This window comes from Amphiura filiformis, chromosome 1 (assembly GCF_039555335.1).
Source record: "Amphiura filiformis chromosome 1, Afil_fr2py, whole genome shotgun sequence".
Taxonomy (NCBI): domain Eukaryota; kingdom Metazoa; phylum Echinodermata; class Ophiuroidea; order Amphilepidida; family Amphiuridae; genus Amphiura; species Amphiura filiformis.
Window position 1 is genome coordinate 47424987 of NC_092628.1, and position 21003 is coordinate 47445989.

General features: G+C 36.8%; 1 protein-coding gene across 1 annotated transcript in view; it reads left to right on the forward strand.

The window, feature by feature from the left end:
- The window catches only part of LOC140148028 (HEAT repeat-containing protein 5B-like), a 123920-nt gene that overhangs the window by 76681 nt on the left and 26236 nt on the right, over positions 1–21003 (forward strand). Inside the window, exons 5-14 of the mRNA XM_072169866.1 lie at positions 3946–4095; positions 6955–7123; positions 12254–12411; positions 13195–13444; positions 15653–15799; positions 16468–16718; positions 17550–17661; positions 18795–18947; positions 19431–19530; positions 20254–20367. Coding sequence (XP_072025967.1) covers positions 3946–4095; positions 6955–7123; positions 12254–12411; positions 13195–13444; positions 15653–15799; positions 16468–16718; positions 17550–17661; positions 18795–18947; positions 19431–19530; positions 20254–20367 — 1604 coding nt within the window. The remainder of the gene's footprint in view (positions 1–3945; positions 4096–6954; positions 7124–12253; positions 12412–13194; positions 13445–15652; positions 15800–16467; positions 16719–17549; positions 17662–18794; positions 18948–19430; positions 19531–20253; positions 20368–21003) is intronic.

The following is a 21003-nucleotide window of genomic DNA, read 5'->3' on the forward strand; positions in this document are numbered from 1 at the left end:
TGGAAAAGCCTATTCCACAATATATCTTTGAAATGTTTCAGAGAATTTGGCAAATATCGATTTACCAGATATTGTTTGACACATTCAAAATAGATTGATTGCATATCAGTACATTCAATCAAGTATGGCATTTGATTTTGTACTCTGTACTAAATAAAACGACCTGCTAGACCTGACACAGTGTGGCATTATCTTCTGCACCACTAGATCTATGCATACATTGGCTTTTGATTGAAGACTTTTATAATTAATCAGCTCTCCTATATGTTTAAACTGTGCAACCATGTCACATCCACTCAGTCGACAATGGTAGATGTGGGTCTGCCAGCTACACAAGATAGAAAACAGCCATGAGTGCAAAATGTCTGGCCTAGCAAAATCAAACCTGATCTGACATGGTTTGTCCTGCAATTCAATATACAATACAATACAATACAATACTAAGATGGGGGAGATGGTCAAACGGCCAATAAGGTCAGCATTGACCACACACTTGCAGAATAAATTTAAAACAGCAACAAAAATCAAGTGTATTAAGACTATCACAGAAGAACATAAACAGGGCTTCATTGGCACATCTTTTGGACAATTGTAGTTGAACACCCATGGAAGACATGACCTTAAAGTTAAAGGCTTATTTGGTGATCCCAGCAAAAGTGTAAAAAATTTAAAAAAATTGTGTATATATTGCCTAAAAGTGAAGGATAAGTCATTAAAATTGTCATGGTATTTTTGAAATGAAAAATGTTACCGGAAAACAGCAGTATTGACAAAGTTTCAGCTTAACCACTAGCACTTGCAGGCGATGTTAGCACATCTATGACACTAACAAAGGTGCCAACATTTTGATTTTAATGAATTTTACAATCATCCAGATCAGCCAATCACTAAATAGGCCTTTAATCTCCCATACTGGGGAGTCACCCATTCATGTGATTTTATTTGAAATTCACAATCCTTGTGTGGAAGTTAAACATCTTCCATAGGGGGTGTGTGGTTTATAACTGGAATAGCCAATTATAGGATGTTTGTTCTAAAAAAGAAAAAAACCAAAAGAATCTGAATTTTGATGAAGTTAAGGGTGTTCTGGTTCAGATAATCCATCCCTTGTGTCACAGCTATGGTAATAATGAGGAAAGAGCAATGCATCTCAATACAAATCAATGGAGGGATCCAGAAAAGGGGCATAGGGCTATAATAAGTCTACCATTTTTGTCATAAGGCAGCAATTAGCTGTCAATGAGATGCTATGATGATAGATTATCAATCAATGACACTCTTCTAAGATATAATCTTACAAAACACGATCGTGACAAATCCTTGAGTGAATCGAGTTCCATATGTAATACGATACAACTACCTATTTTGGAACGACATTTAAAATTGAACGTGTTTAAATGCATCCCATAAGTAAACCTGAATGCATGGTAATTAATGATTGGTACATATTAAGCACTATTAACTCTACCCGTGGGTGTCGACTGCAGACGACAAGTTCCAATTTTTTTTTGTAATTCAAAAATTTCGGAATTGTAAATGTTCATGACCATATTTGGAATTGGCATGAAAAATGCATTAAAATGAGTACAAACAAGCCCAGTATTGGCTCAGTAGTTCTTGAGATAACTTTTGATATTTAAAGAAAATATATCTAAACATGGGATTTTTTTTTATATCAAAGCCTATGGCCAGCATGCAGAACATTATAGACATGACTCAAGATCTCTGAACATGTGCATACATATGAATGCACTTCTGTAGTACATGTACCTGTGTATAGAAAATGGGGTACTTTTATGACCAAATTAATTATGACAAATTAATCTTCATCTGAATAGCTTTCAATTCACTTTTAATACATAATATAATTATGCAACAGTGGGAAGTACAGCTGCAACTTATCCTGTGTTCTGTGTTACAACATTAAATGTTCAGCAGTTCATGATGAGGTCTAATCAATCTTCACAGTTTCATAGACAGAAAAGTAGAAGATCTTGTGGCTACAGACTTTGCATTATCTGAGTTACTGCATTGATTTTGACAATCCATCCATATTACACTTGCACGTGTACACCCCATCGTCTCCAGGTCATTGATTCGGTTCGCAAAAACCTCTCACATCAGTTTTGCTAAGACTAAAAGAAAATATCAAAAGATTGCATCTTGTAGACTTTTTGTTTGGCAATTCACTATAACATTTTAACATCTATGATGTCTAGTGCATGTGGGCTGTTGCAGTTGGAATCTGTACACCCCTGTGAAAGACATGACCTTAATCTTCTACACAGGGAGTGTGAATTTCAGATGGAGTTATGCGAATGGGTGATTCTATTTGAAATCTACACCCCCTGTGTTGGAGATATAAGGCCATGTCTTCCAAAGGGGATATATGGATTTCAACCGAAATATCTTATTGATTCGGTTTACAAAAACTCACACTGTAGCTTGCAGACTTTTTATTTGGAAGTTCACTATAACATTATAACATGTATGATGTCTAGTGCATGCATCAGTTTAATGGGCTCTTGCAGATCCATACACTCCTTGTGGAAGACATGGCCTTAAAAAATGATCTTCCACACAGGGAGTGCAAATTTCAAATGATGTTACCCGAATGTGTGACTCTGTTTGAAATCTACACCCCCTATGTATGAGATTAAGGTCATATCCTCCATGGGGTGTATGGATTTGAGCTGTAATAGCCTAATGCCATCCCTTTTTTCAACCCACCTGTTTAATCGATTTGGCCGGTACCCAATGTTGATAGTAAGGAGTCAAGCGTGAATCTAGCGTGACTTTACCAACCAATCATGCAGTAATTATCTCACCCATGCTAGCCTAGTGGCGATATATATTACACACACACCCAGCCAGCCAGCCAAGGGAAAGCAAAGCAGAGAAGATTCCCATGTCTGTGATGGTTAATTACTGTGTCTTGTTTTGTAGACTATTGAATTAGAACACTTTATATTAATGGCGTTATCTAATAACTTATTTATAATTCATTTTTAAATAATCACTGTGTGAAATTAGTTTGTATTATGGTATTGATATAACCATATTTGTTTATGTCTGAAGGGAATATAGACAGGATGAGATTTAAATATATATTACTATATTAACGTTTATCCATTCGTCAGCCAGAGTAAACACAAAGGAGCTGTGCAATAATTATGTGTACCCTGTGGTGATGAATTTTTACAATAGTCTGCCAAAAATTGCCCCCCCCCCCCATTTCGACATGCCAGATTTTGGGGAACTCAAATTTAAAATCTGAAATTATCAAATCATGTGATGCGAGTGTAGCGAGCAGAAAATTTGCATATTTGAACATTTCTTAACATGTTTCTTTACGTAATTTTTAGGGTCTAAAATCAAAATGGTGCCCAAGTACCTGTGCAAAAAATCACTTGCCCCCCCCCCCCATTTTGTTTGCCAAAAATGTTTTCCTTCCTATTGGTTTGCCAAAAACTTTTTGCACCCTGTAATATTCACCACCCCAGGGTACACTAATTGACTAACCTAAAACTAAAATTGAACCTGAACTTATCATGTAACTCTTCCTTACCCCCTCCCCTAAAACTAATGAAAGTGATGTTTCCAGGATATGTTACAATCAAGAGTAAATTCTTGCAAACTAAAATGCAGATCATAATGCATTTATGTTTGTTAGTGAATATTTGTAGCATGGAGTTTCCATTAAAGCATCAACAAAGAATTCAAAATCATTAAAGAAAACATTTATGTTATGGGACACCTATAACAACTTCACTCATATTTCTGTGAGAACAGGTTTCATTAAGTCAAAAGAAAAACAAACAAACAAATTTAAAATATCTAAGAAAGGCGGTGGTTGTACCGCAACTTTCCGTTGTTCAGTTTGTCACCTGACGATAAAAGTAACTTCAACTTATTTACAACATGTGTTTTCTTATCAATTTACAGTCTACCGGTCGATGCGAGATTATGAATTGTTTAGAGAAGATTCTACAAGGCATGGGTTCGGCGGTGAATGCTTATCACAAAGAGATTTATAAAGTAGCTCGCAGTGCATTACAAGACAGGAGTATGGCTGTTAGATGCGCCACTGCAAAAGTAAGTATTCAACTGATTGTGGATAATGTCAGATCCAAACTCCGCAATACTGCCTAAAAAGGCACTACTGATGCATTGATTATTTCAAGGTAATAGACAAAGACTATGCTTAAGAGTTGCATTGACATTAACAATGTAGGCCTTTGTGCGCTCAGATCAGGGTGTTTCATATATTTGTACTGCTGAAAAAGAGAGCAAGGTACAAAAACTTGATATGGGGAAACAAGTAAAACACATAAGTTAAACAAGTAAAACACACATAAAAAAAACCAACAACAAATGTAGACACAAAAGTAGGTAAAGTTTCCTTGACATTGCAAGTGTTTAACTTGCAAAATCAACAGGGGTGAACAGGAATACATGTACAAAAGTGCACCGGTAAAAGCGATGAGAATCACTATTCACACCTACAATCCCCGAAATATGTCCTTGAAACGCTTTAGGCATCTTGAGTGAAATCAAAAGTGTATTTTTAATGTGGATAAAAATGTTCAATATTTGGAATTAGAAGAAAGCTGGGCCATCAATTAACACTTTTCCTTCCCTACCCCATCATTCAATGTTGCGACACTTTGGAGACACGCTGAACACATTTGCACGTTTCAACATTGCACGGGGGAGTGGGGGGACTTATTTTCCCCTAAAGACGCTTTAATGTTTCAAGACATATTTCGGGGATTGTAGGTAGACAAACTGAACCAAATAATGATAAGGAATAACAAATGTAGGTACAGAAGTAGTTAAAGTTAAAAAATTACCAATTCCAGAGCCCACAGAGGTGTAAACCAACCAGACAAAAAAGCTTTACCCACTTCTGTACCTACATTTGTTGTTTGTTGCCCTCTCTGTATACTATTATGTGTTTTACTTGCTTGCATATTTAAGGTACCCTCTTGTATCATTTATTAATCCATGATGTGTTTTCTGTCCTTGTCCTTTGGATTCATCATCCAGTATTTAATTAAAAGGCAGATCAGAGAAAACATAATGTACCCTAAACCTGGCCCAGAACTTTACGTAACTTGACTCAATATGTATTGACATGTTTCTACTGGGTTGATAGGTAAGTAATACGCGGTTGCGGTTCCAGTGGAAACAGATTGGGTATATGGTAATGCGGGGTAACCTTACTGTCAACCGTCATCCATCTAATACATGGTGACATTCGCAGTAGAAACAGTCCGGATGACCGCTTAGTGGGTGACACTGAAGTCACTTAAACTGTGATAAGCTACCAATGCAGCGTGTGTGATCCAAATCTGACCTTAGGCAGCTTCAAGTTCAAGGTCATGAAAAAAGTTTTTCAGTACTTCCTGTCTCCCCACTAAAATGCATGGGGATTTAATGGTTACCTGCTGTAATATTGCAGAGCAGTAGAAATGACCCAGTAAAAATAAGGGGAATAAAAGCGCATCGATGCGAGGTGCTTAGTATGAACACATTGAATGAAATAAAAAGTTCTTAACGCTGAAAATCTCACCATGAGAGCTAGGTTTGAGCCGCAAACCATTTTCCTTGTTTATTCATGTGACGGACTTGTGTGAACGGTTCTTAATTGGTTCAGACACCTAGACACCACCAGTCTCATAGGCTAGGCATGATGCAGTTTAAAAGGTTTATATATATATCTACAACCAGTTTACATAAATCGAATTAAACTGTAAATATATTCAATTGGATTGGGTGCAGCATCTAGTATCATTTGGACAGTGAGATTCAACGTAAGTGGCAAGTGTTAAAATTGTCAGGAATCCATCTAGAGGAAAGATGTGGTAAATTTGTAAGTGGAAAACCTTGCTGCTGTATAATTCCTTTCAGAGCAATGGGGCGTTCCAGTTAAAATCCATACACCCCCTATGGAAGACGTGACCTTAATCATCCACACGGGGAGTGTGAATTTCAAATGTGATTACCTAAATGGGTGACTCCATTTGAAGTCTACATCCTCTCTGTGGGAGATTAAGGTCATTTCTTCCAGAGGGTGTATGGATATCAACTGGAATAGCCGGATCGCAAGGAATGTTAATAGGGGAATGATAACTTGAATGTAGCCCCCATGGGTAATGCTAGATGTGATAAATTGGCTGCACATCATGCATGGGGACCAGTAGTAGGAGTCTGCCTTCATGTAAGCTGCCAGTAGCATTGGATTAAGTCTAGTGGTTTGGGGTTAGGGTTATGTTAGTGTTAGGAATAAATATATTTCGGTGGCGCCTTCTGGATTTTTTTTTTTTTTTTTGGTTGAGGGGGCAAAGTGAATTTCAGATGGCAAAATTAACAAATTTTGCAGAAAATTACTACAAAAATTTGACATTTTCATAATTTGGGTTTTTTACTAGGGGGAGGGGATTCTGACTGGGTGACATTTGCCTGCCTTTACCCCCCCTTCCTGGTGCTGCCACTGATTTATGCAAAGTAGTCTCATGAGTACAACTGCATGTATTGCTTACATGAGAGATAATATCAGCTTCCGGCTTTCGACCATTTTTCACCAGAAACCTGAACATCAATGACAGTAAGCATCTGAGAGAGTGAGAAATTGATATCACAAAGTTTGTATAAATAATATATGCAAAAGTGGCACTTAACATTATAATATAGATGGTACAATATTGGTTTAGAAAGAATTGCAATAAATAAAATAAAAAGAAGAAAGTACAAATCAATCTATAGCAGAATATGTATATTTTAGATAATCTACATGTTCAAATCTATAATCCAATTCACTGATGGAAGCACAGATACTTGTGAAAAAAGTGTCCTTTTTAACACCTATTTGATGACAAATCCATTTATATACTTATAGATCTATCTACGCTAAAAGTATGCTCTCTTTTCTCTCTTTTACGCTTTTTACAGTGTTTGTTGGAACTCCTGCAAGAAGCTGCCTTCATGTATACTTCTGAATTAGAGAACATGGTATCATCATGCTTCCGTGCATTAGATGGGTCCAACTACGACGTGCGTAGCGCCGTGGCTAAACTACTCGGTGTTCTCTTGGCGCACACTCAAAGTAATCCACCTAGAGGTAATTTGCATACATTTACATAACAATGAGGATGAACAATTAGGCTACCACAGCTCTGAATAATATAGTCATGAGACGTAACTTTCTTATACAATGAGGATATTCCACATCAAGTTGACTGCGAACTAACATCATACATGCAATGCCATTGTTAAATCACCATATTAGACTTAATTAGCGTCCCTCCCCTAATAAGTGCACCCTACAGAATTGTCAAAGTGACATCCGTCTAAGTGCCCCCATTTCAATGCACCTATATGACTAAATTCCAGGGACTGCCTTTTTAGGAGAGTGAGAGCAATCACTCTCTGCTGCTCTCCTTAAATCTGATATAAAAGACTGATTTTTATAGCTCTCCTTAATTGCCATCCTCTCCTTACATTCTATTGTAAATGCTCTAAATAGCTCTCCTGGAAACAGAAGAGCTATTTAATGCTCTCCTGCAATTTCCAAAAGACAGTCCCTGTTAAATTCCATCAAATAATGTAAATAAAATTACCCTTTAAACCTTTCAGTTTAGGATTTCTAGGATTTTAACTTCAGATGCACTGTATTTTGAATATGTATGCTTGTAAATTCCCATTTGTAATTTTCTTTGCATAATTCTAATTTAAACGCCCCCCCTGAAAATAACTGTCTCGGGTACTAACCGGCACTAAGTAAGTCAAATATGGTACTTTCATGTACATTTATAGATTCAAATTCACCCAAAGTTAATTACAAGAAAATAAGGGTGTGTAAATAAACCATGGACAAAGTACACAAAGATATACCAGTAATAAGATTCAATTCTAAGAAAGCAAAAAATGTCATCTTCAATTATGCCCAAACTATTAATATGGTTACCATGGTTACTGATAGTTGAAGCTGTAACTCTTTTGATAAGTGATTATAAATGAAAGTGTATGATATATACCATAGTGCTCAGGAAATTTCATTAATGAAAAATTCATAAGAATTGCACGGATTACCGAAAAGAGATTTTGATTTAAGCAAATTCAAAGTGCAGAGTAAAACTAATTCAAGTTGAGAAACTTACTATGAAATTAAATTTTAATGGCATTGCATGAAAAATTGATCATTATTACATCTATCAAAATCAAAATTTATCAGTATTTTCATAACTGCATAAACCGACATGTATATTAAAATATACATACAGTGTTAAGCAGAGAAGATGTTCTTTCAAGATGTTAGTTGCTTTGCATGCATGCATGAAAAATTAATCACAATTTTGTAAAATTTGTATTTTTTTCCTTCTAAAATTTAAAAAATGGGCTATTCCATTTAAAATCTATACTACCCCTATGGAAGATAATGGGCTATTCCATTTAAAATCTATACTACCCCTGTGGAAGATAATGGGCTATTCCAGTTGAAATCCACACTACCCCTGTGGAAGATTCTGGAAATATCTTCCACAGTGGGAGTGTGAATTTCAAATGGAATGAACACATATTATGCAGTTCCATTTGAATCTCATACACCCTCTGAGAAAGATTCAACCTGAATCTTCCAATGAGGGAGGGTAAGTTTCAAATAGAGCTGCCAATGTATTGATTCCATTTGAAATTCATACTCCCCCTGTGGAAGATATTTCCAAAATCTTCCACAGGGGTAGTGTGGATTTTAAATGGAATAGCCCAATATAATATGTAAATTAAAACCTGGCATTATGCATACATACATAATGTCTGTATGTATTTCAATATTTGAATTCCGAGTGTTGAAATATAGCAAGTTTAATTGGTGATAAAAATTTGTACATACATTGTGTCTGTGTGGCAGCTGCCATATGCAGAGATTTATTGGCTGCACAACATCATAGCTTCCTTTAGTCTTACATGGTATTACATATATATTGCATATATTTGTCAAATGTATGAAAACAAGCTGTTCATTTTCTGAGTATGTTCAAACGTACATATGACAGCTACACTTGACGGCAGAAAAGAACAGCACTTGTTTGAGAGCATACACAGAGTAAACACGGAAGTGGGGTTCTTATTGGCTAATTCAATTGTCTGACAATTATAACAACATACTGGTAACCTGATTGGCCGATTGCACATCGAAGAAGCGATCGGGGCAGAACGGCGTTCAGCAAAGGCCGCCGTTTGTCGCTCATTAACAGGGCGCATGTGTCAGTCTGAGCAAGAGAGTGCTATACTTTTTTTGGAAGCTAGTGTAGTTTATGACTGTAGATTAGTACCTACAGCTGGAATTACCACCATCAAATGGATGCATATCAGAGTTGTTCGATTTAAATCACGCCAATTTAAATCATTGATTTAAATCAATTTTTTCATTTTTTACCATTTTTGATATAAATGTAAGTTAATTTCTTTCTTAAATTGACTGTTTTACTTCATTCCTAATGTTTGTACAACTTTTGGATACAATTAAGATCTATGATGTCACTTTATCTATTGGTAAAAATTCATTTTTAAGGTGTAAAATTCAACAGGTTTTCCCCCATGATTTTACCAATTGTTTTCTTTCAAATTTTCATATATAAAACATGTTTTGATTTTTTTGTAAATACCTGTTAGGATTGTGCATATGACTAGCATTCCACTGGTACTCTTTTGATATTATCGTGGGGTATAGCAGTTCTTGGAGTAAAAAATCAAAATAATCAATTTAAATTTTTTTAAATCCGATTTAAATTTTTTTTAAATCCGATTTTATTTTAATCAAAAAATCAACAACCCTGATGCATAATAGTTCAGCGGTTTGTCAGGATTGGATCCCACTATGCTCATTTTCCACTCTCTTCTTTGATTTTGTTTTTGAAGCGGACACATTTGCAAGCCATTTAGGTAAAATCATCAGAGTAGCCTATGACAAAATCTGAATTTGACACAAAATTTGCATCGGGCTAGTGTGTCTGAAAGCAACATTGAAATCACCTGAAACCATCAAGATACAACTTCAGATTTATCACTGATAACACACACCCAAAAAGAGATACAGTAAAACAGAAGAGTCTGTATAAATGCTCCTATTACAATAAGTAGCAGGCAGCTATTGAGGGTGCTCATTAAGAAGATTCATTGTCAAGAACTATGAAATAGACTAACAACTCCAGGGGATCAATCGAACAGCGCGAATTAAGCAGGCAGAATTTGGAACTATCTTGTTTTGTTTGTTATATGGTATAGGATTATAGTAACATTAAAGAGTGCGTACGTGAATTAGTGGATACATGCGATGACATCAAAGAAAAGGAGACGCAAGTCGGCATTTCATCAATCTTGTAATACACCTAGTGTGTTCAATGTCGCTTGCAATTTTTTTTTACTCTAAAATATTTGAAGTTTTATGGAAATTGTATGCGTAATGATGATTGATTAAAGCCATATTATAACATTTCTGTAAAAATAGATTAGTATTTATTTTCCATAAAATGTTAGCTTTTACTGTCAGATATGTTCCCTTTTAATTTTAAGCCGAACAAGTGAGGTAAAGCATAGAAAATTGGAATTTACTACTAGCGCCCATGCATGTTACTCCCACGGTTGTAATACGGTACGATCTTCGGGGTGTGTATTTCCATCGTAATAATAAAACGCCGGTTCCATCGTTTTATTCAAAATCTCGGATTTTGACAAAACTACAGCACCTAAAGTCTTGATTTTTGCAGAGTATCTTTATTGACTAAAGTACATTACAATCGTGTAAAAACCAGAATTTAAAAACAAATTGAGGGCGTTCTCCTCAGCAAATGTTATAATATGGCTTTAACACAATGTGGGCTTTTTACTCCCAAGAAAAATTATTTTAAAATTTGTATTGATTTAGACAACAAGTGACTTAATTTAGCATGAGCACATCGTGTGTGATTATTGAACATTAGGTCGGCATGCCTGTGAGCTCTATGAGGCTAGATTAAAATGGGCTATTCCAGTTGAAAGCCACACTACCCCTGTGGAAGATGTTGGAAATATCTTGTACAGGGGGAGTATGTTTTTCAAATGTAATTGGTCCGAGTTAATCATTTTGAAACCCTTACTCCCCCTGTATTATGGCTTTACCTATATCTTCCACAACTGGGGTGAGTATTCCAAATGGAAGTTACCCAATTGTCTATTCTTTTTGAAACCTACACTCCCTCTGTTGAAGGTATTTCCAAAATCTTCCACAGGGGGAGTGTGGATTTCAACTGGAATAGCCCAATGTGAAATGTCTCTTCACTTAATAGGCACATGCAATAATATAGAGCTTATTAGTCTAATTTCATTTTATGGATGGCATATTATGATGGCTTTTGTGACTTGTAAAACACTGCAGGGTGTCTGCAACCTTTTATACGATATCATTTATGTCATTAACAGGAGAAATTTAATATTGTGGAAAAAAATGGAACGCCTCAAAATGTTGTGTGTTTTGTCATTTTGATATGGTAAATGAAATAAGATCATTAAGTTAGTGATGAAACATTAACAGGAAAAATTTAATATTGTGGAAAAAAAATGGAACACCTCAAAATGTTGTGTGTTTTGTCATTTTGATAAGTAAAATGAAATAAGATCATTAAGTTAGTGATGAAACATAGGAAATGTGTCAAAATGTTAATATGATTTTCCTGTTGGCATCATTTTGGTTCAGTAATAGAGGCACAACATTATTAGATTGACGATGATGAGGATGTTAATGAGGATGATGATGTACAGCAGAATGTCTATAAACTTTCAACATTATTACAGCGAGGAAAATGATTTAACAAAATGTTATGTTCTCATTATAAATTGTCCATCAATTAATGAAAGATACTTTAACTTCAGTGTTGCCAGTCTTCAGAAAATTTCCTTATTTCACAAAATTGTACTCTGATGATCCTGCACAAATGTATAGGCAAAGTACATTATTCAGGAAATTTTTTTGCCATTTCAGGATTTTTTGACAACACTGACTGCCATCTCTGTTTAACAAATAGTCTATTTTAAATCTTGAATGAGGGAAAATAAGTCTTTCATTTAGTAAATGATTAAAATTACAATGTTATCTAGACGGTAATAAAACATGTAAATATTAATAGTGAAGAATTGATATAGTTAAACTACATTTTTATATTAAAGTGAATGTTACTTGATCTATTACTACTAGTTTCAATTACTTAACTTACAGATCCACGCAGTAAAAGGACAGGTATTGAGGATGTCTATTCCCTGCTGTCAACGGGATTTATGAAGGGAACGTCCGGGTTCCTGAAAGGAGGAAGCAGCGGAGAGCTGCTCAAGAGCGGAGGAGTAGTCAACAGGGAAATCAGAGTCGGAGTAACACATGTAAGTCATTTGATGGATTGGGTCCAGAGAAGGTATCCTACACTTCCCACAATGCTTTTCTTTCATCTACTTATTTGCTATTCAGCGCCATGTGGGATGATAGTGACACGAAATACCTCAATAGCAAGATGAGCTCTGTTAATTTGGATATTTTTTGTCATGTACTATCGACCCATGTTGCACTGGATGAGCTATGTTAAATCAGGTATTTTTTGTCATGCACTATCGACCCATGTTGCACTGAATAACAAATTGGTATAGGGAAGAAATGCATTTTGGGAAGTGTAAGATAACTTCTCTGGATTGGGTCTGTAACTCTCTAAGTATGTATCCATTCTTAGTCCCAAGTCACTTGTAATGTCAAGACAGTTTGGGAAACACATTTTTCACCGTGATCACATCATGTCTTTTCTTTTGTGCGGAAAGTCCCTTGAAAAATGTAATACATTTGTATAGATGTGGCAAAACCTAATGTATTGTTCACTCTGTATATGGGGAAACCTCAATATATAATTGGGCTAGTTTGAATAGAACGGGGAAACCCCCAATATATAATTGGGCTAGTTTGAATAGAATCAGCTACCTAATGAATCGAAGAAAGTTGCAATAAACTTTCAATACAGTAGTTATGGTAATGCACCCAAGTGATTTGTGTCTATATGGAATTTTGACAACTTGACAAATTGTCCTAAGCCCTTAGATAGCATATGCCGTAAGTTTAGTGACCCTTCTAAGACTGTATACAAACTAATGTTGTTAAATATGTTTTGTTGTCAATTGCAGGCTTACATAGTATTTGTGAAGACACTGGGCAGTGTGTGGCTGGAACGTAACCTGTCCATCTTCCTGTCGCATGTCTTTGAACTTGTCTCCAATCCCAAATCAACTCAAACACATGTGGATGCCGTGTACTCTAGGAGATGCGTGACCTTTATCTTAAGGTCAACAATAGGGGGCATGCTTGGTGAGAAAGCACAAGTGTCGGCATGCAAGGAGTTATGTCAGGTCATTACAAAACAGATGAATATTGTTGGTAAGTGTTTTAATGCTTTGCGTATGTGCTGACCATATGTGACCCCTCGGCACAACTGAGCCCTGAAGTCGCCAATCATCATTTTTGAGATATTCAACCAAAATATTCTGCTTGAAATTAGCTTTAAAATGATGTATATCATGTCTATAGTACTTGACATTTAAGTAGTGAAAAATCAATAAAACAGTCAATAAATCCTTTGTTTCCTATTGTTTATTGTTAAGTTCGATGGAGCATATCTCAATAGTGGCACTGGCGACATCCGGGCTCAGTTGTGCCGAGGGGTCACATATTGGCTTCAACATGAAAAGTCCAAGTTTTGAGATATTTTTTCAAAAATTATATCCAAGAGCTGTGTCAAGAACCACTGAACCGATACTGAGCTTGTTTGTACTCATTGTAATGTATTTTTCATGCTGATTTCAAATATGGTCATACAAATGTACAATTCTGAATTTTTTTAATTTTTAAAGAAAATTTTGTACTTGTCGTCTGCAGTCGACACCTGCGTGGAGAGTGTTAAGATTGTATATAGTTTAAGACAAATGTGTGATTAAAGTAGGAAATATCAAGTAAAATTCCTTTTGCATGGAATACACGCTTGGCATTAACATTTGCCATCTTGGTGGGGCTCACCTAGGTTTCATTATCATTGAGGTATAGGACTTTTTATTTTTTTTTTGAAGAGCAGGTAGGGCAACTACTTGATTATATTTCTATATGTTCATACTACATACTCTGAAATTTTTAGAAAATTCATACGAGTCCGCTTTTTTTTAAATCAAATTTTTTTACCTAAAATGGGGGCTATAAGCGCCCTCAACGAGCACTCTCTCCATAGGGCTACATGTAAAGACCAGTTATAGACAAATGGCCCTAAAATAAAATGGACTCGTGCGAATTTGCTCAAATTTTGCATATGATGTAGATTTAACATCTGGAATGTAATGCAAGTGATGTCGTTGCTGCTCTTCTAAATTCATTTTTAAAATGTCCGCCCCAGACCAAGGTGGGCTTGGCAGATCAGGCATTTGAAATACATGCACCCTCTGTGGAAGACATGACTTAATGTTCCACACAGGGAGTGTAAGTTTCAAATGGGGTTACCTGAATGGGCGACTCCATTTGAAATATACACTCTCTGTGCGGGAGATTAATGTCATGTCTTCCATAGGGGTGCATGGATTTTAACTGGAATAGCCCATTGTGTGAGCTGTCAATCAGTGTCACTGCGTTATTTCTTGCTGGACGCTTTACGTATGCGAATCTTGTAAGAAGGAATTCTGGTTTTTAATTTTAATAACTGCTTCAGCAAAATAATACCAATCTTTATCTAAATTTTGTTCGGTTTATATAAGGTGGAAAAAATAAGACTCACAACACCGTGTATTGATATAGAATGACATGTACCTGGTTGGGCGCAATGCTTACGCAAGTTGTGCATTGCGTAATACGTGACCGGCGCACGCTTATGTGAGTGTGAGTTGGGACCACAGAATTTAAAACCAGAGAACCAGGACTCGACCGCCATCTTGATACAGGCATGGAGCAAAAATTGGGGGTATTCGGTTTCCCTCGGAATGCGCTTGAGGCATTCGTTGTCATGCAAGCGCGACATGGATGAAGGGCGTATTTGTGAGACGCACTCAATGCGATCTGCACGCGAGTACCAAGACGCTTCAGATGAGACGCAGAATTGTTTTCGTTCGTCTCGGACCCGAATACCCCCAATTTTCTCCCCATAGCTGACGGCGCGATTGTATGTGGCGGTATAGGGAGTCCCGGTTCTCCTTCTCTAATTCTGTGGTTGGGACTTTATTGACGCGCGAAGTAAAATCCGAATAATATCCGCGTAATAAAAGCCGAACAAACTTTAGTAAGGATCACTTTACTCTTGGAAGCTTAAGCATAAAACTGATAATCTGACACATGTTGTGATGTTGAGCATCCCCAAGTAAAAGATTTATTTCTCTCCAGTCAAAAAAGAATATGATCCATGTTGCTGCTACAAGTGACTAGCTTGCTTCATTCTGTACTTGAGTGTGATGCAGATTTGTATGTGTGGACTAAGGTAGTGTTTTATTGTTTGTTATCGGCTATAGGAATGGTAGCTCTCCAGCCAATATCACAACTGTCATTTTTAGAGGGTACCACCATTAATTAAATGAATTTTGAAAATCTCAAGTGTTGTCTTGTATTCTTTTGTAGGTGATCCGTCAGATGTAGATAGTCGTGGACCTGCAACAGAAGTAGCCCAGAGTCAACACGTGCTGATTTGTGCGCTACAGGAACTTGGCAGTCTTGTGAAGGCCTTAACTACATGTGCTATGCCACTTGTCACAGAACCAGCATTAAGTAAGTATATTACCAATCCTTGTTTGAATTTTAGCTTGTAAAGCTTCAATCAAGACCTATGCAATTGTGTAAAAATATATCCAAGTGAAGTAAAAGTGGGCTAAGTAAAGCTGACGGTTGCAGCCAGGTGTATTTGAAAGATCTTCAATGATTGTCATGCGCTGATATACTAAAATGTGACATGATCTGGTCCATGGAGGCCAAAGGAGGCATTTTTGAAAATTGAGTTACTATAATTATTACCTTATACAAACATTAGGCTATCATATACTGCAAACACCAAAGCTTTAGCATACTTGGTTCTAAAGTTATGAAGTTTTGTGATGTCTATTTTCTTATGTATTTTATCGTTTTTTACTCCGTCTCAATTTCAAATTTGCCGCCAAATATCTTCATCTTTCCCATCCCATGCTTGCATTCTTTAACACCAAGTAGGTAATACTAAGCATTCAAAAGCAAAATGACGACAAAGTTCCAACATTGGATTATTGGAATGAAGAATGTCATTGGAGCAATCATGATGTATCACAACACTCAGTAACTCATAAAATAACAAGTGCTTAAATTCCATAAACATGTCAATATATTTTGTATTTGTAATATGTCAACTTCAAATTATGTGTAAAAATTATGCATACTTATCATCATCCACTCCCTTTGTTACACAGACATATGTGATGTGGTAGTATCAGTCCTCCTGCATCCCAGCCCAGCAGCTCGCCTCGCCGCATCATGGTGTCTGCGCTGCATCACGGTGGCGCTACCGTCTCAACTGACACCGCTCCTGGACAGATGCATGGAGAGGATGACAAGTTTTAAGAGCTCAAGAGAGGCGGTGTCTGGATATAGCTTTGCTATCGCTGCATTATTAGGTGGTGTTAGGAATTGCCCACTGGGGATACCACATGCCAAAGGAAAGGTGAGTTCAATGGGAAGAATAATGAATAGCAAATAGACAAAGATGAGTGATTTTGACTGTAGTCTGTCTCGTCTCAAGTTGAGAGTAACGCCATGTAGGATTTTACAGTGGTGGATTTGAATTGCGTGCACCAGCCTGAGGGGCGTATACACACGCGTAGAAGTGCGATTTGTCCACACGCTAGCGACGCAACTGCGAAAATGCAGTGATTCAAATCCACCAATGCAAAATCCAAGATGGTGTTACTCTCAACTTGAGATGAGACGGACTATAGAGATTTGTATCCAAATTCCTACATTAAAAATTGATGAGATGTATTCACACAACACTCAAGATCAGGAGAAAAAAAGCCTATTCCAGCTGAAATTCATATGCCCCCTTTGGAATACATGACCTTAATCTCCCACACAGGGGGTGTAGATTTCAAATGGAGTCACCAATTAAGGTAAACCCATTTGAAATTCACACTCACTGTGTGGACGATTAAGGTCATGTCTTCCATAGGGAGTGTATGGGTTTCAACTGGAATAGCCCAATAGGTCACAATTTCTTGCAGCAAGAATTAGTTACAATGTTTATTTAATAATGAGCTATTCATGTTGAAATCCATACACCCCCATATGGAAGATGTGACCTTAATCTTCCACACAGGGAGTGTGAATTTCAAATGGGGTTACCTGAATGGGTGATTCCATTTCAAATCTACACTCCCTGTGTGGGAGATTAAGGTCATGTCTTCCATAGGGGGTGTATGGATTTAAACTGAAATAGCCCAATTGGCCAAAAAGGTTGCATCAGTTTCATTTATTTCTAATTTGATTTCTTATCCAGGCTGTATTCAGCATAGCAGAGGACTTGTTGAGGACAGCATCACAGAATAGTCGCATGTCATTACATCGCACACAGGCTAGTTGGTTGATACTTGGTGGCATTATGACATTAGGTGAGTGAGAGAGTGTATTTATAACAACAAGTATTTATATGCGCCATTGCCTACGGATTCATTTATGTTGAATGTGACTATTGTTGGTACCAGATTAGTTTAGATGCCTTCACCAGTAGTAACCTTCATACGTAATTGCTGATAGATGCACTGTTACAAAAGGCAGGCAATGCGATGTGATATTGTGTATTTTAGCCAATGAAATTGTAAATTATGATCTCACTTTGATGGCTCAGCGACAGAGAGACCTATCTCCATTAGCTGGTTTGTGAATGATTCCATGTGATATGCATAAGTGATTTCATGGACAGTTAATGCGTGCTCCATGCATGAGCGAACTTATGAATATTCCAGATAATTATACATACAACAGCTAAAGCTATATTTAAAAAAATTAGAAAACCTAATGCGGAATGAGAATTTTTTTTTTAATATAGAATTTTGAAATGCTTGTCAAGGTGACCGTTATGATACTGTGATATCCATATTTACAGTGAGCTGTACGACTGTTTAAAGAAATAAGTCACAAATACAGACCATATGTGTACGTCCATATCAAAATGATGCACTTGTCGGCTGCTACATGTGTTTCATTTCACATAATAGTTAGGAATAAAAACCAGACTCATCTTCGAAGTGGAGGTCACTTCAAATCATCCCAGGTCGCATGGTTTAGGAATACAGAGAGCATTCCTTATACAATTTGACTTGGGGATGATTTGAAGTGACCTACACTTGATATGAGTCTGGTATTTATTCCTAGCTATTATGTGAAATGAGACACATTGTAGCAGCCAACAAGTGCATCGTTTTGATATGGATGTGTACACATATCTTGAGTAACCTAATCGGCATGATATTACTAATGCACCTAAATATAACATAATGGAGATACATTTTTCTACTACCTTTATCCAGAGACTTCTACACATGTCCCTCAAATGTTCATCGGGGAAAATGTAATCAAGTTTCTGAAGGTTGACATCATCAGCAAGAAACTGATGATTAACTACCAAGTTTGATGATCAAATACTGCAAAATCAGATTATTATAAAGTGATAAATAATACACGTCTCCAGAATTCTTAAATCATCAAATGGATGTGGAAAATAATTGCCATCATTTTGTTTCAGGAGCACCTGTTGTGAGGAATCATCTGCCTAGGTTACTGTTGCTATGGAGAAATACCTTCCCAAGATCATCTAAGGAATTGGACTCTGAGAAAGCGAGAGGGGATGCTTTTACATGGCAGGTTGCATTGGAAGGAAGAGCTGGAGCTTTGTGTGGTAAGTGTCTGTCTTGATGTATGGGAGGGAGGTATTCGAAAGGTGTGTAGGTAGTGCTGATTAAAAGGTAATGCAATGTGAAGAGCTATTTGGATCTAAGACATCTTCACTGAAGAAGATGGTCTTAACAATAAGCAAGTTTTTAGCTGGTTCTCCGTCGGACAAGTTTGGAACTGTCAAGCTTCCGTCGGGAGTACATGTAGCTCCGACTTCTTCAGGACAAAGTACCTAAGAATGAGACATGTAGGCCATTTCCCTTGCCTACTAATGGCTCTGTAAAGTGCTGTTCACTGAAGACTGCCCCTTGTCAGAGAACAAGCAGACCTTGCCTATCTGCTAATGTTAAAGTTTTGGGGGCCCCTGAAAAGAGCCGTTCACTGAGATGGTCTTGCATGAATGAACTAAATTCTTATCTGCTGTGTTAATTCTAATTTGTGAGTATTTTTGTTTAAACTATATTTCATGTTGTTGATCTTCTTTCAGCCATGCAGAGTTTTGTTCGCCACTGTCCAGAGTTAGTCACAGATGATGTTATCAGAAGGTTGATGACCCCATTGGAGTGTGCTATGGCAATGTTAGCAGAGTAAGTGTGCACTTGTTTTCCCTACTCAACCGGGGACATGAATGAGACAAATTTGCTTATAATCGGGGATACACATTCAAACTGGGATATCCCTGGTCCTATTTAGTACTTTAAAGCTATGCAACTGGGTCTGTGTGTGTATTAAAACATATAGAAAGTGTATAGGGAGTACTATCCTGAGTTGGCCTGTAAATGGTCTCATTTTTGTGTGAACTATATGAAATTTGTTGTCTGTCAACTGGGGATGTTTTGACACACACATGCAAGTGAGGGTGGGGATGCTTGGTTGAGGGTAAATGCATGGGTGTGGGTGTGTTGTGGACAATTAGGTTGATGAAGTCCAGTAAAGCTGACGTGGTAGATTCTCTATAATAAGTAAAACTAAATTTTTTAGGGTTTGGGTATATCTGTAGTAATCAACATTGTAATATGACTGATGAGTTAGCGAATGAGCCGCAACTCACAGCACCACTTTTAAATGCACAATATTTGAAGTTTGTTGTTGTAATTGATTTGCTCAAACTTCAGAGACTTCTGAAACCAGAATTTATGACCAAGCCCAAAGATTTGGAAGCTGTAGGGCTTATTAATTGAGGCACTTTTGTCTTTAAGCTATCTTAAGTGAGTGCAAAATTTGAATTTTTGATGTATAGTAAGACTAAAGTTGGCAGCATGATCTGGTGAGTAACTTTGTATAAATATATGCGTTTTATTTGTTTTCAGGATTCATACAGTAATTAAATCCTGTGGTGCTCATCTCAAAGCTTGTGCTGCGATGGTTAGATTAAGACTGTATGAAGTTCTCAGACTCATTCCACCAACAGCTTATGAAGGCAAGTACAATGGTAACTTTATTGGATCAAATTAACGTCTGATTTACAAGTAAAGAGCAGGGACTGCCTTTTAAGGAGAGCGAGAGCAATCACTCTCTACTGCTCTTTTTAAATCTGATATAGCAGAGTGATTTTTAGCTCTCCTTAGTTGATGATTCTCTCCTTACATTCTTTTGTAGATGCTCCAAACAGCTGTCCTAGAAGGCTCCAGAAAAGCTATTCAATGCTCTTCTGCAAATTCCAAAAGACAGTCCCTGAAAGAGTATATTGAAACTTATTGTTTTTGAAGCAGTGTAGCCTTCCAGTTGTTTTTAATACTAAATGCAATCTCTTTTTGTTGATTTACTGGCGCAAATTCGATATTGCTAACTAAGCACTTTTTCCAAATTATGATGCTGCTTTGCACCAACCTGATAACATTTTTGTATGGTTACAGGTACATGCTATGGCCCACAAATTTCTACATTTCAGTCACTTTTTCCTTGAAAAAATATGGGGGTGTTGATGTAGAGGAGGTGTCAATCAGAGAATACTGTATTTCCTTTTATTATGCTATGCTGCAAGAGAAGTGGAGTACATTCAAAATTTGGAATAAGATAAAGAATATTTGGGTGTTGGTTTTCCATGTAAGGTATCAAAT